Genomic DNA, 22,503 nt, shown 5'->3' with positions numbered 1-22,503 from the left:
ACACGAATCAAAGTGTCAGTCAAACTGCCAGACAATATGATAATTAAAACAATATGAATTACGGTAATATACAGTGCATTATGATCGTGATAATGATAATAATAATATAGTCTTTTTTTTGTCTGGTATAGGTTCCTTTGATTAGGAAAATCGACTATAAAAATTCCCTAATCTTCTAGAATGCAAGACCTTTGCTTTTAAGGTTCTCAGCACGCGAAGAACCTTTAGTGTCATAGTATGGACGTTCACCTATACCGAGTACGCGATTGCCAGCACGTGGACCAGTTGTGTCGAGTGTACAACAGTGAGTGGTCGTTCTGTTATCCCACAATGCAACATCATTCTTGCTCCATTGGTAACGCACTTGCGCATCATGTGAATTCTGCAGGTGATAGAGGTAATTCAACAGTGCATCACTTTCATCCTTCTTCAAACCATCAATCTTCTTCGTGAAACACTTGTTGACAAACACACCATGCCATCCAGTGACTGGGTTTGTGCGTATGATTGGATGACTGGCCTGGAGTTTTGCACCACGATTCTCGTCACTACCCCTACCAACATCTTCTGGCTTCTCGCCTCGGAATGTAATTCCATACTTGCGTTTAGCGTCTTGGAAGGTTGGCGCGTGGTGGGTTGCAGTCAGTGTCGAAAGGAATGTACGAAGTGCCGGTGAAATTTTGTCGTAGATAGTGTAGGCGCTAGACCAGAGTGTGTCACCTCCTGCAGGAACGGTATGCATCTTCAGGATGGCATAATCACTAGGTACATTCTCGAAAGTGATGTCTGTGTGCCAATTTTCAGCTGCATGTTCACTTTTTTCGACTTCCTCATCGTAGTTGTCCTGGTTAAACTTGTCATCCAAGTTAAATACAGCTGGTGCTTGTCCGAATTCACCGAAGTCTGGCGTAAGAGGGTGTATATGAAGTTTACTGTCTTTTGGTTTGCCAGTGAGTTCGCCGAGTGCTTGTCCTATAAGATGTTAGAATGTGAACAAGGAATCTTCACGAAAAACTTACCTAATTTAGCTTGTTGTTCTTCGTTAAGATTTTGATCTTTGAAGACAACGACACCTCTGCGAGAAATAAGAACAGCTAGTTCATGTACGAGCTTGTCATTGTTAAGAATATCGCTGAGCTGTACCCCAGATTTGATTTGTGTACCAATGGCTGGAGTAAGGTGTCGATCGATCTGGTTGTCCCAGCTAGCTGGATATTCGAAAGGGCCCCTCAAATCTGTGCCGTTGAGTGTCAAAGTAGTCAGAGTCTCTGTTATTTGGCTCATAGATATTTTATTAGAAAGCTTTGAAAGTTAGTTTAAAGGAAGCTTTGGAGATTATCTAATACCGGAAATGAGCACACCATCGAAATTCGGGCGTTATCACGCAATGGAAATCCAAATCACATAATAATCATCTGAGGATAACGCTATCGGAATTGTAACAACTAAAGTACTTTTTAAGCTTCTTTCCGTAGAACATAATGCCCTTTAATGGTAGTTCTCGTCCGTGACGTGGCGCACTGTGGCGGACAGTAGCGGTAAGAATGCTGACGAATGTTTAGGATACCAATTCGAGTAGATACAAACAACTCACTTCATCTACCACTACAACATAGTGCACTCTACTTCTAACGGTCGATTATAATGAAACTAAATATTATTAATAAATCATAATACAAAGTAATGTCAACTCGTAATGGAGCGATTTTATCCTTTTTTATTCAAAAACCGCTGAGTATAGAGGTGATTTCTCTAGCCATCGAGAAAATTGAATGTCGTTACTGACGAGCGACACACAGAGTGAGATGGCAATCTGCTAGCAACAGACAAGTACAAAGATAGGCATATGTATATATGCTCTCCTTAATACTTCATCGTCAAAGCATTGGAACTTTCTGAAGAGAGAAGACGCGAATTTATACTCTCGGTTAGGGTTAGAGTTAATTTTTTATTATCTAATTACATGCAGTCCAAATAAATACAATAAATGCAATATTGTTTTTCTAGTATAATGGGAAATCTCCAAACTGTCCTTCTCCAAACTGTATCCAAGATGTAGTTCCAGAATCTACGATTGCTAAGACGACAGCTCTCTTACCATACTTGAGTGCAGGGAACATGACAGCTGGATCCTTATTCCTCTTTGCTTCGTCAGCCGCCAATTGTTTCCTATTCCACCATCTCCAGAGCCAAGTTGTTTGTGGTGTATCCTCTCCCTTACCCTCTTTGCTTTGTTTTTCACGTTGAAGCTTCTGCTTGCGCGTCATTGGTGGTGCAGAGTATGGTTGCTGGCTGAACATATGGGCGAACTGGTGCATACTTGGTAACGACGACTTTTGAGCATCTACAACGACGATCCTGAAATCAGGTGGTGGTGGTGAACTCTTTTTAAACTTTGTCGCTGGTCTCCAAACGTGCCACGTAACGTCAAACTCGTGCTGTTCGTCTTGATCTAATTTTGCGCTACTTTCGTGAGCTTTGCTATATCCAGATGGAATCAACCTGAGAGACTTGAAAATGGAGTCTTGAGGTCGTTAGATTGTACAATATAATATAACAGATACATACCGTAATCTTGGTGTGGTGTAAGAAGACACGAACGCGAACGTAGCAATGAACCAAACCTGAGACTAAATAAGCGTACCAAAGCTGCGAAAGGTGACAATAAAGCTTTAAAAACTCCTTGTAGAGATTTCCAGAGGTTGCCTAAAATGCTTCCTCTTCTTACAATGTTTGTCTCAGTCTGTTCAGCTCTCTTGACGATATAACCAAGTCTTTTGAGCTGTGCGTAAATAGTGTATTTCTCCAGTGTTAACCCATCCTTTCCAATACAGCAATCGAAAGCCCTTTGTGCTGAGAAGGGAGGGAGGTTTGAAAAACGTGTGTCAACTTCGCTATCATTTGTAGATACTTTTAGCATTTTGTCATTCCTGTCAGACCATTCGTATTCGTAACACATGAGTGAACCTCTTTCAACCATATATAAAGCCTCCTCTGGTAATAATTCAAGTCTAGTTTCTGAGGCGACCTTCTGAGCATTTCCTTCGAATTTTGCAGGAGTATTGCGTACTGGATGGCCAATAGACGAGAAATGTGTACCCCTCTGTATGATGATACTCGCCCTGCTTTGGCTATTCGACCAAAGACCGATACTGATGTTTTTGTTCGAGGATTGACGTACACCATCTATAGCGCTAAACATAGCTTCGCGTGACTCATCTAAAGCTTTCTGCTGTATCTTCAAACCAGTAGGTTCGAATTCCTTTTCACCCCTGCGTGGAATATAGGTTTCCTTTGATTTCCTGTTTGTAAAGCTAGCCAACTGGCGGTAATCTGGGACTTCATCCTCTGCGCTGTCATTGTCGTCGCTCTCGTCTGAATTGTTCTTTATAATTTTATATTCATCTTGATCCATTTGAGCGGATGCGTTCTTTTGAAGTAACACTCAAATGGCAGATCAATTAGTGAGTGAATATAATAAAAAATTAAAACTTCTTTAACAAGCAACAATAGACAGAAGGTTTGTGCTTCTAGCTATCGTTATAGTCATTTGAAACTGACGTATCATCTTTATAGAACAAATTTCAGGTGAATAAACAAGTTTTGTATTTATTTGTACACTCTAACATTCTATAGAATTCAAGGAGGCTTTCTCCTTGTTCGATAAAGGTTCGCATTGTCCCCTTTCTTGAAATTCGCTTATATTTCTACAGACGGCGATGGTACTATCACCACAAAAGAACTTGGTACTGTTATGAGATCCCTCGGTCAAAACCCTACAGAGGCTGAGTTGCAGGATATGATCAATGAAGTCGACGCAGACGGTAACGGCACTATCGACTTCCCAGAATTCCTCACAATGATGGCTAGAAAGATGAAAGACACTGATAGTGAAGAAGAAATCAAGGAAGCTTTCAAAGTCTTCGATAAAGATGGAAACGGTTTCATTAGCGCAGCTGAATTGAGACACGTCATGACAAACCTCGGTGAGAAGCTCAGCGAATCTGAAGTTGATGAAATGATTAGAGAAGCTGACGTTGATGGTGACGGTCAAATCAACTACACAGAATTCGTTAACATGATGATGGGAAAGTGAGCAATTAGTTAGTTTATACCACCAATTATTGTCTTTGTTTATCGTTTATGGAAATTCGATTAGATTGTTTACAAATTCTCAATTTACTTTGTTTGCTTCACTGATGAATCTTAAATTGCGTTTATCTCTAAATGTCAGCTCATTTGCACCTTGTCTTGCTAATCTAATCATTGTTGCAAAGTCAGATTGAGCTGCAAGAGGGATAGTTTTGTGTCTTTTAGCTTCTGCCTTCTCTTGCTCCAGTTTGTTAGCCTCTGTATACTCAGTTGCTACCTGTTCAGCTCTGACTACAACTGGAAGTGGTACACCAGCAAGTTTAGCGACATGATGACCATAACTATCAAGTGCAACACCTTCAACAAGCTTATAGAGGAAGCGTATTTCTCTCTTTTCACTATTCACTTCAGAAGCCATATGACAGGCTTTGATGTTTGGATGTGTAGATCCAAAGTCACCTAAACTTGAATAATGGGTGGAGAACAAACAGCAACCCAAAAATGAGGCAATGTGTTGTAATACCGCACTTGCGATCGCAATACCCTGCGTTGTAGATGTACCTCTCTGTAATGCTGTTAGTTTGTCCAGATCATTTGGTAATAGCAACTTACTCCCAATTCATCCAAAATTAACAAACTCTTCGGCGTGGTTTCATTAACGATCTTAGAGCTATTTTGTTGTTAAATAACTTGCCAATCTGTTAATCAGAGACTTACGTTTCTGCCAACTCTACCATGAATGTTGACGAGTTGCTGAACATATTGTCATAAGCACCAAGTCTACTTGCAATCCTATCGACAGGGGCAATAGTAGCACTTTGAGCAGGAACGTAGCAACCAATCTGCGCCATGATGACAGCAGCTGCAGTCATACGAAGGAGCGTGGATTTACCAGCCATATTCTTGGATTCCAAATTAGCGTGCTGAACTGAAACTATAGTCTATACTCACCGGACCAGTTAATAACATTGTACCCTCATCGTTACCACCAAGTTTGACATCATTAGCAACGAAATCTCTTCTGAGAGCCATTGAAGGATGGCGAAGCTGATCAAAGTCAATGATGGCTTCATCTGCTTCTATAATGGTTGGTCGGCATCTAGGTTCTTCCATGTTGATGGATGATTTTGCCAGCGAATTAATGCAATCTATTTCAGCACAAGCTTTGACAGCTGCTATCCATGTCTAAGATAAATAGTTAAAACATAGTTAGAGAATGAACATATAGCGCACCTTGTAATCTTCATCGAATGCTGCGTAGAGCTTCTTAGCAAAGTCATTCAAAGCACTAGCACGTGTCTCTCTTGCTTCTTTAACTTTCTGTACGAGTTGACGGACTTCAGGTGACCAATATCTGTCTACCTTTTGTGTTGACGACAACTTTGCCCAGTTAGCAGGAACAGATGTCTTTTTCGGCATTTCAATAGAGTATATCTGCTAGTGGTTAGCACACTACCGCATAAAGTCAAGTCATATTCACCTCTTTAGTACCGACGTCTTTGTAACTTATAGTCTTAATCTTGAATTCGCGTTTATACCTCTCTAAGATCTCATCAAGTTCTTGTTCTAAATCTTCATTAAGCTTCTTAGCATCTTCGTAAGCTTCATCAGCACCATCGCATGGCATAAGCGTGTCATTTTCGGTTAAATCGAACTTTGATTCGATATTTGATATATATTCTCTGAGATCAGGTATAGATCTGAGTGTAGCTTTAAGAGACTGCGATTTAAATTCACTCGCTTCTTCTTCTAACTTCTCAAACACTTGTTGAAGTCTGTTGAAAGCCTCCAAAACCTGTAAGAACTGTTTTGGACGTACGGACATAGCGTGAATTCTTGAAAGCAGTCTTTCTAAATCAGGTAAACCCTTCACGTTACTATCAAATTCTTGAGTAAATCCAGTATTCGATATCACATCATCGACTGCATTGAGACTAGAGAGATATTAGTAGGTCATCATTATTTTTTCAACAAAACTAACCGCTCATTGATAGCTTTGGAAGAGCGAAGGGGCGTACATAACCAGATTCTAAATAGACGTTTACCAAATGGCGTAGTGCATCTGTTGAGCAACTTCAACAATGTATCATCTTCACCGCCTTCACTATTAACAAGAACCTTGATCACGTTAAAATAGGTATGGCTATATCATTAAACTTACTTCAATATGAGCTAATGTGCGACCATCCAATATCATGGCTTGACCTTCACGTGTAGCGTCGTAAATGTTGAAATTACCGAGCGATAACAAATCACGATCGAGATTTAGTGAACGAAGATACCACATTAAGTTACCCAAAGACTCAATAGCCTCGGTATTTTCAATGAGGCTCTCGATAGCATCAGGTAGTTTAACTTTATCAGCATCTTCATTATCCTTATTAAACAAGTTCTTCAGTTCAGTTATAGTTTCAATCGCGTCCATTCCCTCTTTGCCGGAGTTAAGTGATGTCCACAAACATGAAATAGACGTAATGTTTCGGAGGACACGTAAAGTGAGTTGGTCGAGATTCCCCTGAACATTCTTAGTCAAAGCATAAATGATGATTGATACCTACTTTCTCATGAACAATTTCTTTAGGACGTAATTGTCTAATCAATGTCTCCAGTTTTGATCTCGACTTGTCGTCTTCAAAAGTGGCGAGATTGAACTCACCAGTACTTGCGTCCAAGATACATAAGCCAAACGTAGGTTTGTTACCATTGATACTACTGCTAGTCTCCTTGATGGATACACAATGAGATGCCGCCTCATCAGCTAACATCTTTGGATCTACCAATGTACCATTCGTCAATACGGAACGTAATTCACGACGGACGAGTTTGTCATCAGATTTGCCTGCTTTAGCTCCACCTGCTGGTTTCTTGTCCGCTCTTTGACGCATATCCATACCAATTGCTGTTTCACGCTGTTCAACTTTACCTACTTTGTAACCCAATGCCAAGAATTTTGCGGCGAAGAAGTCGAAAGACATCTATAGTTTAATGTTAGGTTTGTGACTGATACAGAGACGTATCACCTACCTCTGGTACACCAACCATGCACATCCTGACACGTTCCGTCAACTTCAAATCGAATTCTCGGTGCCCAATAATAGCATCATTTTCATAAAGCTTGCGAAGAAGATTAGACTAGACTTTCAGAAGAATCCCATCCCTACCTCGTAGAATTTACCCTTTTGAAAGAACAAAATTGTGTCAAAGTGATCAGCCTTGATTTCCCAGAACTGCAAGGTTATTAGTAACCACGATTGGACATTAAGACATCGCTCACCTGCTTCTCGAATGGTGAAAATTCTTTCCAGTACTTTGGAGGGATATGTAATGTGTGTGGATCATAGTCGGGATGTCCAATAGGGTTCTGGTATTTCTGTAATACTCGTTAGATACTTCAAACAACCCAAAACATCCTTACATCATATGGCGGGTGCAAGAACATGAATGGTGATTCAGCGTCCTTCTTAGCAGCTTTTGTCTGCTGCACTTGACGCTCAGCTTTCGTAAGAAGTGACTTGTTACCGCCTGAGGGTGTGCGTCCTGCAGCTGACGGTCTGGCTGCCTTCGCAGGTGTCTCTTTCGGTGCTGGCTTTGGCTTAGGCGCTTGTTTAGACTTTTCAATATCTTCTAAATCAATTTCCTCAATTAGGTCGTCACTCTCCTCTTCAACTGGCGCGTCTTTAATATCCTCATCCATTTCAATTGGCCCATCGTCGATGAAGTCGTCATCATTGCTCTCTTTCCTCTTCTTAAGTTTACCTGAGGTGTACATTAGTTTAATGTTTGTGCATAAATTATTATATACTCACGCTTTGCTGGCTGTGGCTCTTCCTCATCAGAGGAGATCACCATTGGCTTCCGTTTCTTCAATTGACGCTTGGGCTGCTGGTTCTCCTCGTCGTCATCACTATCATCGTCTGCCATCTCCTTTAATGGTGACATAGGCGCTGATTTCTGCTTATTTGGCTGCTTATCTGTAGATTGTGGTGCCAATGGAGATGAGTTACCTGAGTCTTCCTGCGTCAGTCACGCTATTGAGATTTTGAAATACCCACTTGGTTTGATAGCATCTCTCTTTTTTGTCGCCGTAGAAGGTGCAGCTGGAGATGAAGATCCTGGCCCAGCGGAAGTTGGCGTCTTTTTGAAAAACCCGGCAGAGAATAAGTTCCCCTGTTTAAGTGATTGTGAACTTCCAGGCGTCTTTGGTGGCATTATCTCTTATCTGAACCGACGCGGTTGACGATACGGAAGTAAGAAGTAAAAGCGTGTTTTGTGTATAAAAAATCAGTACAAATGGTTATAGAGAGGTATACCATATTCATAGAGATAGCTTACGCGTTTGTGTTGCTTGGAGAGTGATATTGGCGCATAGACTCACACACCACGACACTCTAGAAGAGGGCAGATCAATGGTACGCATTAATGGAATATTGGGCAAAGTTTTACGCATTTATTTTGGCTATAAGGTCATATCTAATTACACAGTATGACAGAATACACACTTACCTTTATAATTCAGATTTTCAATGAAGGTTTATGTCTAGTTGTCAGTATACGAGACTGGGTACTTCCAGAGCATTCACAAACTTGACGCATAGCAATAGCCCTTCAGTGTTTCAAGCTACCAACCATGCATGGAAACCAAATCGTTGTAATCATTGTTGTAGCAAATCCAGCATAATAGTATGGGTGTGTATATGTGATTAAACTTCCTCTCAAGCTTCTCTGTGCTTCATTGACGTGTGCCCCACCCCCACTCGTCTTCTGACTGTTTTGACAAGCACACTCTCCTGGTAAGAATTAAATCAATCTGTTACAAATAAAGGGCAGGATGTCAGTAGTAAGATTTTACAAGCTTGTTGGTAAGGCATAAGCAAGTCAGAAACCCACTTTGCGCTCAGATGTAGTGTTTGCAAGAGGTCTAGAATTGATAGCTGATAACTGAAGCATGCTGATGTCGAACGGTGTAATGAACCAACTAGCTCATTGAGATATTTTTATATCTGAGAATTACTATGGATGTTGGTTGTCTTGGTTTAGAATAGGACGGATGCTTTTGATGAAGAGGCAGTCTACTTTGGGCAGTTTTGCTTGAAAATATCATGTAAGCCAAAGTATATTTTCTAATTGACATATGTCTTGTTTTTACATGATGCCGCTGGTGGAGAAGTATATAATCCAAATTGTTGGGATAATGATAAAGAGTCGGTCACCTGGTAAGTAATGTAATTAGGCTCTCAATAATATGAGTACAATAATCAGAAAATTACTTACTTCCACCTAACTTTTAATCTCAGACAATTACGGTCTTAAGCCTTGTATCCGGTGATTCTCCGACAGTTTCTAATTTTATGTACTGCCCTATCACGTTATGTATTGTTTAATTAACTCATATTTGGCTATTATTTTACACGTAACTAAACATTGTCTTAAATTTAACATTGCTTATCACTCAATAATGTTATCAAATCGCCAAATCCTGCAGATGGGGATCGGTTGTATTACAACGAACGTCGCTTAATAATTTATTATAAACTAATATTCTCGTTTAATTTATTCTTTGTCGGCATTGTGTTATCAGCTGCAAAGGCTATCACAAGTTAATGCGTCTTCTTGCGTGCGCGTGATTAATAGAAGACTTCGGCATAGGTCCCCACAAAAAACCTGCAAGTTAGGCCTTTCAAAGCTATATAGATGGTTATATATTCTTTTATCTAGGTACGTGCGGCGAATTCGCCTTAGAACATGCATATGGTGGTATCAGTATCCCGGACCTGGTGATAAGACATTAAAAATCTTCCGGGTACCTTGAATCACTGACCTATCTCTGTCCTCTTAATTATATTACTGATAACACCATAACTTATCAGACATCTACTTCTCTTCTTTTCCATCGTAATGTCAAGTGAGTGTCTCAGGCGGTTTACAATATAAATACTAAAGCATTTCGAAGGTTTAGAAACAGAAGTTGTAGCCGGAGGAGCTGCAATAGCTAATGAACATAAAAATACAGCCGCTGCTGGTGGTCATCTGGCACCACCAAACCAAAGTGGCATACCTACCGTAGAGCAGCCATATGACGAGAAGTATAACGAGAAATCCAACGAAAAGGGCGTAATAGATCCAGAAGGACATTACATACAAGACGTAGATGTAGAGGGCACCTTCCCAACTGAAGAAGAGATGGCCACGTTACCAAGAACGTCAGAGAGTGTAAGTGAATATGATGCACCCTACCAGCCAATTTACGGATAAACTAGGTTAACTGGTATATATTCCTGATCGTTTTGGTAGAATTTGCCGAAAGGTTAGTTTCTTCCTTGGCTTCATGGCCATGCTGACAGTCTTAAGATTTGCTTTTTATGGTATTACAGGTGTATTCGCTAATGAAATCCAAAATCCACTTCCAGATGGCTCAACAGCCGGTAACCTCGTCGATAACGAGAACCAGTCACCTGGTGCACTTGACATGGGCCAACAAGCATCAACTGGTGAGTTTCGCGAGCGCTCTACTGTAGAAGTTTATCATAGTTTGACAACGTATAGGTTTGACCAACTTCTTCCAGTTCTGGTGCTATGTTACACCAATCATTGGTGGTATCATCGCTGATACAAAGCTTGGACGGTTTAAAACAATTGCAGTCTTCTCAGGTATTTATCTAATCGGTACGTTTGCACATTCACATTCGAGTGAAATTTCTCACTTTCCCCAGGTTTGATCATCTTGACATGCACTAGCATTCCACAATCACTCTCAGGTGGATCAAACTCTGCATTCGGGGGTATGATTGTCTCCATGATCGTCATTGGTTTTGGAACTGGTGGTATAAAATCAAACATCAGTGTCTATCTCGGTGAACAAATCAAAACAGATACCATGTATGTCAGGACAAATCCAAAATCAGGCAAGAAAGAAATTGTTGATCCAAATATCACTGTTCAACGCCTGTTCTCGTGGTTTTACTTCACCATTAATGTCGGATCGCTTGCGGCGCTCGCAACAACTACATCTGAACGCAAAGTCGGTTTCTGGTTAGCATACGCATTACCCACAATTGTTTTCTGCCTCATTCCTATCCTTTTGGTATTTATGTACAGTAGATTAACGCATTACCCACCTAGAGGTAGTGTTCTCATCGAATCGTACAAGGTATGCAAAGCGGCCTGGTCTAACTGGAGATGGAACTGGAACGCTGCTAAGCCAGATATGTATGAATCAAAACACGGACAAAAGCCAAGCTGGGATGGTGCGTTTGTCGATGAAGTACAGAGAGGTATGAGGGCAAGTTTAATCTTTGCATTCTTCCCATTATACTGGATTTGCTATAACAACAACTACAACAACTTAATTTCCATGGCTGGTAGTCTCCGGAGTGATGGAACACCTAATGACCTTATCCAGAACGTCGACCCTATCTTCTTGATAGCTGCAATCCCGATTTTGGATTTAGTAGTATACCCAGGGCTTAGGAAAATGGGTATTCCATTCCGCCCAATTGCTCGTATTACTTGTGGTTTCTTCACTGCATCTTTGGCTATGGTCTATTGTGCAGTGTTGCAGCATTTTATCTATTCGAAGCTGTCACCATGTGGGGATCAAGCTACAACCTGTGATCAGCCCGGTGATATCAACCTCTGGATCGTCGCTCCTGCATACGCTTTGATAGCGTTGTCAGAGTGCTTTGCGTCAATCACAGGTGAGACAGATAGTATGTTCACAAATGGTAAGCTAACAGAATAATAGGTTTGGAATATGCATTCACGAAGGCTCCAACTAGTATGAGAGGTCTCATTATGGCTATTTTCCTCTTGCAAACTGCATTCGGTAACGCAATCAACCTTGCACTCTTGCCGGTTACGGAAGATCCTCACCTTGTTTGGCTTTACACTGGAATTGCAATCACAGCATTTATTGCTGGTATCGTCTTCTACTTCACATTCAGAAAGTGGGACGAAACTGAAGAGCAAGACAATGCCATCGGACACGGTGGACGTATGCAAAAGGAAGATACAAGAAAAGAATAGACTATAATTTCAATTTAGTTCCTGGGTTTTAGATGTGTTTCTATTAATTTCAATTTTTCATGTAAAATAGGCCACTCAATTTTGAACGGGAAGTTCAGATAATGGTGGTGAACCCTATATAATAATCTATTGTATACTTTTCTCATGAACTATCGCGTTTTTTTATTATATTTTTGACAAGTAGTCAATCTACAAGTCGACGTTACGTAGATGTGTGGTACATTGTATGTTGTTATCAATAGTAATAAAAAGAAGTACTGAATAGAGAAGTTTTCAATATGGAATAAAATGGTATATATAGTCCAACTTCGATGTATGACACATCCGCATTATCTGAAACAATAGTAGTATAAGTAGCTCTCAGTCTGTGGAGATCACAGTACGACATCTGAGACTAAAATAAAATTTCCATACATTCGCACTCATGTTGTGAAACTTTGAAACGATCAATCTATAATAATTTACTGTACAACTGCAGTCTTGTGCATTTTTTGAGATGCCTCACTTGCGGCAACCTTCGATACGAATTTGACCTGCTCACCGACATTACGTAGTACATCCAGTACTTGACCATTACCAGCTACGAATCCATGCTCTGCATATTCCAAGTTATTTTCAGCTGCGAATTTTGCAACCATGTCGCGGACTTCACGTAAGTTGTGACGAGGTATGCGAGGGAATAAATGGTGTGACACCTGCATATGAAGGCCACCATGTAAGAAGTCCAAATACCAAGGGCATGCGACGTCCATCGTCGTTCTTAGTTGCCTGTGTGCAAACGATTCAGTCAATCCCAAGTCGTCCGTCGACCTTGCGAAATGTGACAGTACAATCTTAGAACGTTAGTGATAAATATAAAATAACCCTTTTGCTCCTACCTGGACGTGTACGGGTGATGCAGCAACATTACTTAGTAATAAAAATGCGAATTTGCCAAAATGGGAGGGTATGTGACTGATAAGACTGCCATACCAAGTCCAGAAAACGCTGACACCGACTATCTCAAAATTCCTGTACCAGTCATTCTTTGATTTCGTTAAGAGATATATATACGACAGCGCAAACAAGTTGAACCGAGCCACCGACATAACAATGTAGTAGAGATTATGTCTATAGTTGTCAATAACAAATGCAGGTAGGTGCTTAGATACTCACTGTATTGGAAGTACAAGCTTCGCAAAAGCATCAAACTCCATTACCCGTCTATAGTAAGTACTCCACATTGAATTGAAAAACTTGGTTGAGATTGCGAAAAAAGGTATATGTTGGATATCTGGATCATGTTCTGGGTGATTGGTGACAACTATTGTCTGTTAGAAACAAACATGTGGGCACGGCGTGTACTCACTATGATGAATATCATGATTCTACATAACTGTCAGTGATGATACTATAGTAAACCTAGACACTTACATCACACCACCAATTAGCACTAAGGCCTCCGATGTAGGAGGCAATAAAGCATGCAAGAGTTTTGTCTGTCTTTTGAGACCCCCAAATTTCACAATGACCAGCATCGTGTACAACAAAAGTAATTTGATGCCAGAACAAACCTAGTGGAATTGCTGCAAGGACCTTCCACTCTAATTTGAAGTAAAGTAATGCAAAAATTACCAATAGAGCGGTATACCGTATGCATTCATAGAGGTAAGCATCCGATTGAATTGTATACAGTCCACGTCTCTTAACTTCAGCGTGCAGCTTATGATAATTCTGCGATATCTTAAACTGCCTTTTGATGTCTAAACTCTCATCAGTGGGTGTTGGAGGTTCCAACTCCTGCATTGTGAGTGGTATATTAGCGAATTTAGACTTTGGAAGATGTGGTTCGATTTCTTTGTCCTCTGTATTATTTCCACTACCATTGAACCTTCCAATCGCCTGCGTGGTGTGTCCTTCGCGCTTATCGCCTCGCCAACCAAGCTGAACAGGCGGGATGAGGGGGTAGAATGGCTCAGAATCGCTCTCGTCTAGTTGTCCAACAATAAAACGTGGTAAGAGCTTCTCTATCGTAGCATCGTCATGATATGCAGATATCTCATCCGTAGCATCTCGTCCAACGAAGTGTAATATGGCTAAATCACCACCAGGATGCTTATCAATCCAACTATTTAATCTCAGTACCTTAGATTTGTATATAACTAATATTTGTCCTTGTAAAATATGCTCTGCGACCGCATTTCGAGTGAATGTCTTCATCGTACGCTGATGAAATACGTTGGACTGATATCCGGGGGGAAGGACTCAATTTTTAATTTGCTACACTGTAGAAACAACGGCCACGAACTTATCGCTGTTGCGAATCTTAAGAATGGCGGGGCGTATGAAGAAATGGACAGCTACATGTTCCAGACTGTTGGATTGTCAATTCTACCACTAATAGCACAATCACTCGGTGTAGAGCTGTACGAGGGTCTAATAAAGGGTACACCAATCAACCAACAAAGCACATATGAGCAGACGCTCAACGACGAGACAGAGGACCTTTTCGAGCTCCTTCAGACTGTCAAAACGAAGCATCCTGATCTTGAAGGTGTCAGTGTTGGTGCTATCCTTTCAAATTACCAGCGCGTACGCGTGGAGCACGTCTGCAGTAGACTTGGTCTGACTGTTTTGGCGTACCTCTGGAGAAGACCGCAGGATAAGCTATTGGATGAAATGGTGGCAGCACAACAGACGTCAGTTGTTATAAAGGTTGCCGGCGCCGGTCTCGATCCAGAGCGCCACCTCGGAAAATCACTCGCACAACTTCGACCAACACTCGACAAGTTGCACAATCTCTATGGTTCCCACGTCTGTGGTGAAGGTGGCGAGTTTGAGACCGTCACACTCGATAGTCCGTTATACAAACAAAGGATTGTCCTGTGAGTGTTTCACAGCGCCATAAAAATTTCCTTTAAACAACCCACAGAGACGACGTGGAGGTGATTTATCACGATCCTTCGCCGAATGCCCCTGTTGCATATTTACGCATAAATAAGGCTCACTTGGAGGACAAGGATGAAGAACAAGATGTTCATTTTTCAGAGCCGGAGATATTGGATGAGATATCACAAGAGATCCAACCACCAGCGGTCTTGACAAGCAATACTGATGGAATGTCGTTACCTCGGCGGCAGGGTGTCCAACCACCCTGTTCCACTAAAGTGTCATCCAATTGGTTGACCATATCGAACGTCTATTCAACCAATGCAGGAGACATATCCACACAAACACACGACATCCTTCAGAAATGTTCTGCGCTTATGCAAGAGAAAGGCTTTATTATCGACGAGCACACCACCTTTATTTCAGTTTACATAGCAGATATGAGTGATTTCAGTGCGCTCAACGAAGCATATGGAACGTACTTCCAGAAGTCTGGTCCACCAGCTCGCGCCTGTATTGCCACAAACCTTGGAGAGACATACAAAGTGGCCATATCTCTTGTCGCCAAGAAAGACTCCTCGAGGAGTGCACTCCATGTCCGTGGACAATCATATTGGGCACCAGCAAACATAGGCCCATATAGTCAGAGCATCACAATCAACAACCGACATTTCATATCTGGTCAAATTGCATTGAAGCCATCTACTCTTTCACTCGTGGACGGTGGTGTTTCCCAGCAGGCTATACTATCATTGCAACATGCCAGGAAAGTCTCAGAGGCACTTGCACCAGTGCACATAACCGCTGGAGAGCTTCTCATGCGCCCGGAAAGCGTTATTTGCTACGTTACGTCGAGAGACTACGTTAGTATTTGTCAGAACGTCTTACAGCAAGCTATTGATGCTCATTCGGAACGCTCAGAAGATTGTTTGGACGTTATCACACAGAAGCCAGCCCAATTATATGTCGTAGTAGACAGCCTCCCGAAGAACGCCGCCGTCGAATGGCAATTCGTCTACAATGATCGTCCATCTCAGATATCGTACGACAGTGAAGATGAAGATGCACAGAAGGAAGATGCTTTGAATGTCACTTATAATGAAGATAAGCTAATTAGAAAACATCATGCCAGATCTCATGAAGGCGTGCAATGTTTTGAATTCCTCCAAGAAGTGACTACAAATAGTATAAATAACAGCATTTACTGTACAGTGTATTACACACCATTAGTATCACTTGATGAGGGTGAGTTTTAGTATTTACAAGGGAGTATGCTAACATCGCATAGCACAGAAATGCATTGACGGAGATGCAACTTTCGTGCCAGTGAAGGGTATCTTTGACAAAAACATTAAAGAAGCTAAGATTGCTTTGAATTACTTCGTGCCATCTAAATAGACTAATAAGCATGTATTAATAATAAAAAAGAGTGTGATCAAAATTGTTTACATATTTTAAAGCTAAAGTTAGGTTATCACCATTATATATATCTTGGTCTGCCAGATTGTTGTTAGAGATATTGAAGGTTAAGGAAAATACTCACATTAATACACTGAATTCTGCAAAAGCTCTATCCGAATTAATAAGATGGTATTGCCAATCTATTACTGCTCATCATTCTCAACTAACACGCTTCTACGATCATCTGTCGATGAATGTACCCTCAACCGGTCTGCAAATCGTTAGTCTAGTTGTCATAACTATAATTTATTGACTCACACAAACAAGTATGGTGTTTATTACCATGGTTATCTGTTATTCTCAAAATAACAGCATCAGGACGGAAATCTAATTCTCTAACAATGTCGCGTACGCCGAAAGTTTGGATGTGGTGACCATTGAGATCGTATCTGTCTACGCCGAGTAGAGCAGCATTAGTTGTAGGTGCTTTCTCATTAACGGGGAACTCTCCACTGACATCCTCGATAACTTCCTCATTTATTTCTCTGATTTTCTCAATCTGGGCTTGATCTTCTGACAAACCCCATAATTCGAAAGTTTGAGGAGCTGACGAGCGATCTTGGACGAGCAATGGTGAGGCGTGGTCGATTGTGTATCCAGAGATTGGTATAGCTGATCTGGCAAGCTTGACGGCGATATCTCCTGCCGAACCATGGAAAGACCAGCACATTCCCACATTGATGTCCGGATGGAGGGCTGTCACGGGTGGTCGACCATACGCTCTCGTACCGCTTCCAAGAAGTTTTCCGAGCACTTTCCTTGTGAAACTGACAGGTGTGATTGAATAGGTAGGTGACGTATTGGCTGGCAACACCCTTGCACCGGCAGTGAACAACGCATAATCAGTTTTACCAATTGTGTCAGCACTATAGCGCTCTAGAGAAGTCTGGACGATGTCGTTAACAATTGATTGTAACTCATCAGATGATGGCGTGGATGTGCCTCCTCTGAACCACGAGTTGAGGCCACTCTTCTTGCCTGACGCGCTATTAATGAAGCTCTTAACTCTGTCATCGACAATGTTCATAAACTCAATTCTGTTCACCACTTGCTCGTCGAGTCCACCATCAGTGTACATCCAGTCCTTAAGTTTATCGGAGTTATCGCGAATAAACTCGTCCCAATTTGGATTAGAGATTGTATTTTGAGTCTCAAATACGCTTCTGAGAGCCTTCCAGAAGGCTTCATCTATGATTGCCTCTCCGGTTGGTGATTTTCTCACTAAAAGTCTATGTGGGAGCAGTTTCTCAACTATTTTACTGACCTGAACTTCACTAAGTTGATTGTTGGTAATGTCATTGAGTTTATTTTGTATTGATTGCATTTGCACGTGAGCTTCTTCTCCGTATTTTACACGTGTCTTCAATTGTTGCATGTCTCTGTTTAGGTTTTCAACCATTGTTTGAAGATTCTGTGTACCTCGCGACAACTTCTGGAAATCCTTTACTGAAACATCGATAGGTTGTGTGGTACCAAAAGAGGGTATATAATTAGAGGCGTCCTTTGAACCGTTAAGAACAGCAAATGCAGTAGCTACAAGGAGTACAATGACTGCTTTCCTGTGATTGCTGGCATTCTTTAGTAAGACTTTAATAGCAACGATGGGTAAGTAGGCCGTCAAAGCGAGTATTTGAAGAAGAGACTTCTTTGGTGGAGGTGCTGGTATATTTGACTTTGGCGGTGACGCGAGTCTCCGAGCTGGTTTCCTCGTTGAAGCAGCCCTTGGCAATGGAGGAGGAGGCATAGCAGGAGCGCGTAAAGGTTGAGGGGCGGGTGGAGGAGCGCTGAAACTGTGGTCCTCTGGTAATAGATCGACGCTCTGGTCATCCTGAACTGAGACAGATTCGTCATCAAATGATTGCGCGGGTTTGAAGTCTTGAGGGATCCTCCAGTCGTCATTCTCTGGTGCTGGTGACTGAGAAACTTCACTGACTCTATCTGAGGCATTTGAACTTCTCGATTTTCTTGATCTTCTTCTCTTTTTATTTGTCTTACCGTCAAGAACTGTGTTAAAGAGAAGCCTAGATTTTGGCCATTTCTTTGACCTGTCTTTGCCTTCGTCTGAGAGAACGTGATCATCTCCACTGTCTTCGTCGCGCGGCTGATAAAAGTCATCCTCCTCATCTGGGAGTTTCTTAGCGCGGGAAGTTCTTCTAGCGCGTTTGCCTAAGACACTATCTGTGCTATTGTTGTTGTTGTATGAATTGTGGGAACCAAGGGGTGTCTGAGCGTTGTCTTTGTTAGTGCCTGGTGTCATAGAATTATCTGAAGGTGAATCTTGTGGTAACTTGTCTGCCAACCACTGTCCTTTCTTTTTGGGTTGATTTTCGAGATCCCTCACAATTTGATCCTCTGGCTCGTAATCGTAACTATCGCTGATATCAGACTCAGACTGCTGCCTCGTAGATAAGAGCAGATGGCTCTCTTTCGTCGATTGCTGAGATTCCTCGGAAAGGAGAGATTTTGAACGCGATCTCGTCTGTCGTCTTTGCTGCTGCTCCATTGCGAGATTAAATGCTGAAGCTATCGTCACAGATGTGCTGTTGCTCAGCGCGTTCATCGATGTAAAGAAGAGAGATGAGATGCGCGTAACATCTTGATGCTCGACGATGACAACGAACTGAGGAGGATAAATAGACTGTTAAGAAACTTTAGTAGGAAGATTAAATTACTGGAAGAACTCGTCAGTAAACGGAGAGACGAGAATGACGAGGATAAAAGACCACAGAAGAAGAGCTATTCAAGAAAGCAGAGAGACAGCGATTGGAAAAGCCTTAGAATTATTCCAAATATCACGAAAACTGACAAATTGTTCAACCCCCGGTCTGGCACCTTCGATGGTCTCAATCTCAGAGGTGAGTCTCGATATAGACCCTCGAACGACGCGTTTTAAGTTCTTTTAGAATTGATAGACCATTTACAAGCCCTTAGAGAGGCCTATAGTAACATTTTAGACTTAAACAAGCCATCAACACGGTTCCCCTCTTTGGTACAGCTATCTGCAAAGGTTATCGGCTACTCGATCGTCAATTACGACCTCAGCAGGGATGATGACTCGGACGACTCGGACGAACTTACGAAGCCCGAGAGAGAAGCACGCTCTATTGAGGTTGTCGACTATATATACAACTGTGTACCAGCCCATTTGAGGAGGTAAGCATGTGATACAGCTCAAATTATTTTGTCTAACTGTTTACCAGCCTTTTAGTACCATCTCATGCTCTCTCCTTTCTCTTCTCTAGCGAAACCCTTTCATCCCATCACCCTACGGTGTCTTCTCTCTTGCAAACGACACGACCACACGGATTGGAATTTCAGGACATCATCCATCAGTCTCTCACAATTGCTTTTGCGCGGTCAACACTACCACCACCCGACTATATCACTGAAATTGCGAACAAATTCAATGCTATACCAGAGTTACTCCGCTCACTGACGAAGCTACTACCTGCATTCGAGCCAGCTTTGTCCACTTGCAGGGCAATTGATAACATTAGAAGCCTTCCAGTTTGCGATCTATCACCACTGATACAATCAATATTATCAGCATGCTATCAGTCTCATATTCCACCGTTCAGATTACGTGATTGGTTGTATATTTCTAACGAAAACTCGCTGTTCGATGCTGCGCTAAACAAGTGCCAACCACTTGCACAACGCGTGTTGTTTGAGTTAGCTATTGAAACCACTGAAAGGCTACTCAACGAACCTGCCCGTGAAGAATGGTTCACAATTACGTACAATTTATGTTCAGCTGCGCTCATTTTTGCGTCAAGAAAGAGTTACTCATGTGACTTACTTTGCGCTTGCATAGATAATATATCAAAAATACCCTTTATACAGCGGACAACATCAGAAGCACTTTCGATGTTTGATTTGGAATTACTTTTCGCTTTAGACTACAGCAGATCTAGTGTACTAATAGACAAGTTCGACTATGGTAATCTCCTGCCTCCCCAGCTAAGTCTTCTTAGCAAAGTCATATCGAAAGGTCTACATGTTGAAGGCATCGACGATACCACCCTGCACATGAAAAAAGAAGCAGCCAAAGCTAAATTCGAGAAAGAAAAAATACAATACCTCCACACATCTACCTACAAAACACCTCAGAAAGGCAAGTCAAGGGTATTAGATTTGACACCAGCAAGTAGTATCATCAAATCGAATAAATTAACACCGTACTTGATGTTACCAACGCCGCGGTTCTCGCAAACTCCGTTCTTTCGTCGCAAAACTCAGAATGCACTCGCCCCGCAGAGAGTATTTGGAAAGAAGTTCCAATTCCACGGAACAAACAAACTTTATGGATTTGGTACTCCTGTCTTTATCCAGCGCAATTGGAATGAGAGATATGAAGGCGATGATGATGATGACGATGAAGGTGATAGTAACAATAACGATAACGACGACCTTGACGTCAACCTCGCTGAAAATGACAACCGGAAGGAGATAGAGAATCTCCCTGCTCTGCCTGAAGATGGAGATTCCAGCGAGTATTCCGCAGAAGATCATTCAGATAATGGTATGGAAAATGAAAGTAGTAATGGTAGTGATGATAACCTCGAGGGTTATGAAAGTTCTGAGAATCCCAGAAGTCCCGATAAACCTAAGGTGAAAACTTCCAAAAAACCTCAGCCAGTGAGGAAGACCAAAAACCAGAAGAAAGCCAACTCTGGTCAGCGTTTACAGAACAGAACTAAAGGTCTCAGAGATGACACCCACCACTTAGAACAGAAAAAACAGAAAGTTCAAAAGCCCACCAGTAGAAGAGTAATCCAGACATCTTCAGAACAAGGAAGCAACGATGATAATTCACTGTATGCAAATAAGGCAAGTTACCACACAGACACGTTTATAAACGAACACAAAAATGGTAGGGATATCATAAATGTTCGACCAAAGGAAAGAGGGAAACAGTCTATAACGCATAAGAAGAGTTTTGACAAAGACGACACAATTAGTAAACCATCTCGAAAAGGAAAGAAGCCGATTCGTGTCGAGAGTGAAGATAGCAGTAGTGAGGATTTCGATATGTTGACTACTAAAAAGCCCATCTCGAAAGCGAAGGAGGAGGACAATAGAAGTCGTTCCAGTAACAGCCGTGACAATAGTAGCAGTAGTGAAGATTTCGACATGCTGACAGCTAGTAAGCCGAGAAAACAACCATCTTTGCCAAAACCAATGGCGAAAGCTCATATAGAACGTAAGAACACTCACATAGATCTTCATGAAGATGATCGCGATCGAGAGTATAAAGAAAGACAACAACGGCGTAGAAAGACTCAGGAGGCGCTACTTAGGTTGGAATCATTCCAAGAACTCAAAGAAACAGGCTATCCAATGCATGAGATCCATGAGTCAAGCACATCTTTTGCAAGGCCGGAGAAAGTGAAGCCGTCCCAGTCGAAGTTGAGGCCATCCCTAAATAACGCATTGGACGCAAACAAGTCAGTGAATTCAAATAATGATAAAAAGCGCGCAATAGAAATGTCTTCAGATGTATTCGAAACGGACAGTGACGATCAATCTCATCTTAAGAGGCGGAAGAGCAACCTGAATGATTTCATGGCGAATGCTAAGCAGATGGATTCGATGGCGAAGGTAGCCAATTGGGCGAGGGAGAGTAGCATAACTGTTGCTTCGACTGCTTTAGCGAATAAGTCAAGTAATCAAGCTGCTAATACAAATGCAAATACCTCCCAAAATTCTATCATGGACCCACCAGCTCTTTTGCGAAAGCCACTGCAGACTGAAAATTCGAATGGACGACACAGTCTAGGTAGCTTCGAGACTGTAAAGAAGCCTGCGAGTGGACACAAACGTCCCAGTCAGAAGATTGTCAGACGGATATCAAATCTCAGGAAGAGCTATCCTATTGAAATATCTTCTGAATCAGAAACACAATCGTTGTTGGAAGATGAACCGCCTGTGAAGACAACTAAGACGTCAGCTAAACGCTAAACTCAAAGGCACCACTTCAGAAACTTAATAGCAAATACCTAATTAATAGCATCAATAGTTGTAATTTTAAAATAAGCCATGTATAGCAAGACTTTTAAG

General features: G+C 41.7%; 9 protein-coding genes across 9 annotated transcripts; 4 read left to right on the top strand and 5 right to left on the bottom strand.

The window, feature by feature from the left end:
* Positions 1-83: 83 nt before the first annotated feature.
* Positions 84-1,764, bottom strand: WALSEDRAFT_40383 (putative TfdA family taurine dioxygenase). Its single transcript, XM_006959788.1, has 2 exons — positions 1,020-1,764; positions 84-972 (listed from the first exon to the last, which is right to left on the bottom strand). Exons 1-2 carry the CDS (start codon positions 1,282-1,284, stop codon positions 176-178), a joined length of 1,062 nt encoding a protein of 353 aa, XP_006959850.1. The 5' UTR covers positions 1,285-1,764; the 3' UTR covers positions 84-175.
* Positions 1,765-1,945: 181 nt separating this feature from the next.
* Positions 1,946-3,415, bottom strand: WALSEDRAFT_55255 (hypothetical protein; the record flags this gene model as incomplete). Its single annotated transcript, XM_006959787.1, has 2 exons — positions 1,946-2,524; positions 2,569-3,415. 2 exons carry the CDS (start codon positions 3,413-3,415, stop codon positions 2,004-2,006), a joined length of 1,368 nt encoding a protein of 455 aa, XP_006959849.1. The 3' UTR covers positions 1,946-2,003.
* An 18-nt stretch (positions 3,416-3,433) lies between these two features.
* On the top strand, positions 3,434-4,216 carry WALSEDRAFT_70094 (EF-hand). The gene is made up of 5 exons (XM_006959786.1): positions 3,434-3,464; positions 3,514-3,520; positions 3,577-3,588; positions 3,637-3,669; positions 3,714-4,216. Exons 1-5 carry the CDS (start codon positions 3,450-3,452, stop codon positions 4,094-4,096), a joined length of 450 nt encoding a protein of 149 aa, XP_006959848.1. The 5' UTR covers positions 3,434-3,449; the 3' UTR covers positions 4,097-4,216.
* Positions 4,175-7,786, bottom strand: WALSEDRAFT_21205 (DNA mismatch repair protein Msh6; the record flags this gene model as incomplete). Its single annotated transcript, XM_006959785.1, has 13 exons — positions 4,175-4,657; positions 4,705-4,762; positions 4,810-4,994; positions 5,044-5,277; positions 5,326-5,526; positions 5,573-6,026; positions 6,074-6,210; positions 6,254-6,607; positions 6,651-7,067; positions 7,117-7,206; positions 7,254-7,319; positions 7,367-7,462; positions 7,508-7,786. The coding sequence occupies 13 exons, from the start codon at positions 7,784-7,786 to the stop codon at positions 4,175-4,177; spliced, it is 3,054 nt and encodes a 1,017-aa protein (XP_006959847.1).
* A 1,969-nt stretch (positions 7,787-9,755) lies between these two features.
* WALSEDRAFT_33573 (PTR2-domain-containing protein) lies at positions 9,756-12,270 on the top strand. Its single transcript, XM_006959784.1, has 7 exons — positions 9,756-9,994; positions 10,043-10,302; positions 10,350-10,396; positions 10,441-10,580; positions 10,636-10,755; positions 10,803-11,786; positions 11,834-12,270. Exons 1-7 carry the CDS (start codon positions 9,988-9,990, stop codon positions 12,112-12,114), a joined length of 1,839 nt encoding a protein of 612 aa, XP_006959846.1. The 5' UTR covers positions 9,756-9,987; the 3' UTR covers positions 12,115-12,270.
* A 73-nt stretch (positions 12,271-12,343) lies between these two features.
* On the bottom strand, positions 12,344-14,313 carry WALSEDRAFT_40378 (fatty acid/sphingolipid desaturase; the record flags this gene model as incomplete). Its single annotated transcript, XM_006959783.1, has 5 exons — positions 12,344-12,947; positions 12,993-13,224; positions 13,270-13,417; positions 13,463-13,481; positions 13,528-14,313. 5 exons carry the CDS (start codon positions 14,311-14,313, stop codon positions 12,576-12,578), a joined length of 1,557 nt encoding a protein of 518 aa, XP_006959845.1. The 3' UTR covers positions 12,344-12,575.
* A 9-nt stretch (positions 14,314-14,322) lies between these two features.
* On the top strand, positions 14,323-16,397 carry WALSEDRAFT_61134 (hypothetical protein; the record flags this gene model as incomplete). The annotated part of the gene is made up of 3 exons (XM_006959782.1): positions 14,323-14,978; positions 15,026-16,227; positions 16,271-16,397. The coding sequence occupies 3 exons, from the start codon at positions 14,323-14,325 to the stop codon at positions 16,378-16,380; spliced, it is 1,968 nt and encodes a 655-aa protein (XP_006959844.1). The 3' UTR covers positions 16,381-16,397.
* Positions 16,398-16,403: 6 nt separating this feature from the next.
* Positions 16,404-18,114, bottom strand: WALSEDRAFT_61133 (hypothetical protein). Its single transcript, XM_006959781.1, has 3 exons — positions 16,702-18,114; positions 16,526-16,654; positions 16,404-16,478 (listed from the first exon to the last, which is right to left on the bottom strand). The coding sequence occupies exons 1-2, from the start codon at positions 17,840-17,842 to the stop codon at positions 16,587-16,589; spliced, it is 1,209 nt and encodes a 402-aa protein (XP_006959843.1). The 5' UTR covers positions 17,843-18,114; the 3' UTR covers positions 16,404-16,478; positions 16,526-16,586.
* A 1,024-nt stretch (positions 18,115-19,138) lies between these two features.
* WALSEDRAFT_55250 (hypothetical protein) lies at positions 19,139-22,488 on the top strand. The gene is made up of 3 exons (XM_006959780.1): positions 19,139-19,298; positions 19,347-19,596; positions 19,644-22,488. Exon 3 carries the CDS (start codon positions 20,311-20,313, stop codon positions 22,402-22,404), a length of 2,094 nt encoding a protein of 697 aa, XP_006959842.1. The 5' UTR covers positions 19,139-19,298; positions 19,347-19,596; positions 19,644-20,310; the 3' UTR covers positions 22,405-22,488.
* Positions 22,489-22,503: the final 15 nt, after the last annotated feature.

This window comes from Wallemia mellicola, assembly GCF_000263375.1.
Source record: "Wallemia mellicola CBS 633.66 unplaced genomic scaffold WALSEscaffold_20, whole genome shotgun sequence".
In the NCBI taxonomy this organism is placed as follows: domain Eukaryota; kingdom Fungi; phylum Basidiomycota; class Wallemiomycetes; order Wallemiales; family Wallemiaceae; genus Wallemia; species Wallemia mellicola.
Note: the sequence above shows the minus strand (reverse complement) of the source record. Positions and strands in the feature narration are given on the sequence as shown.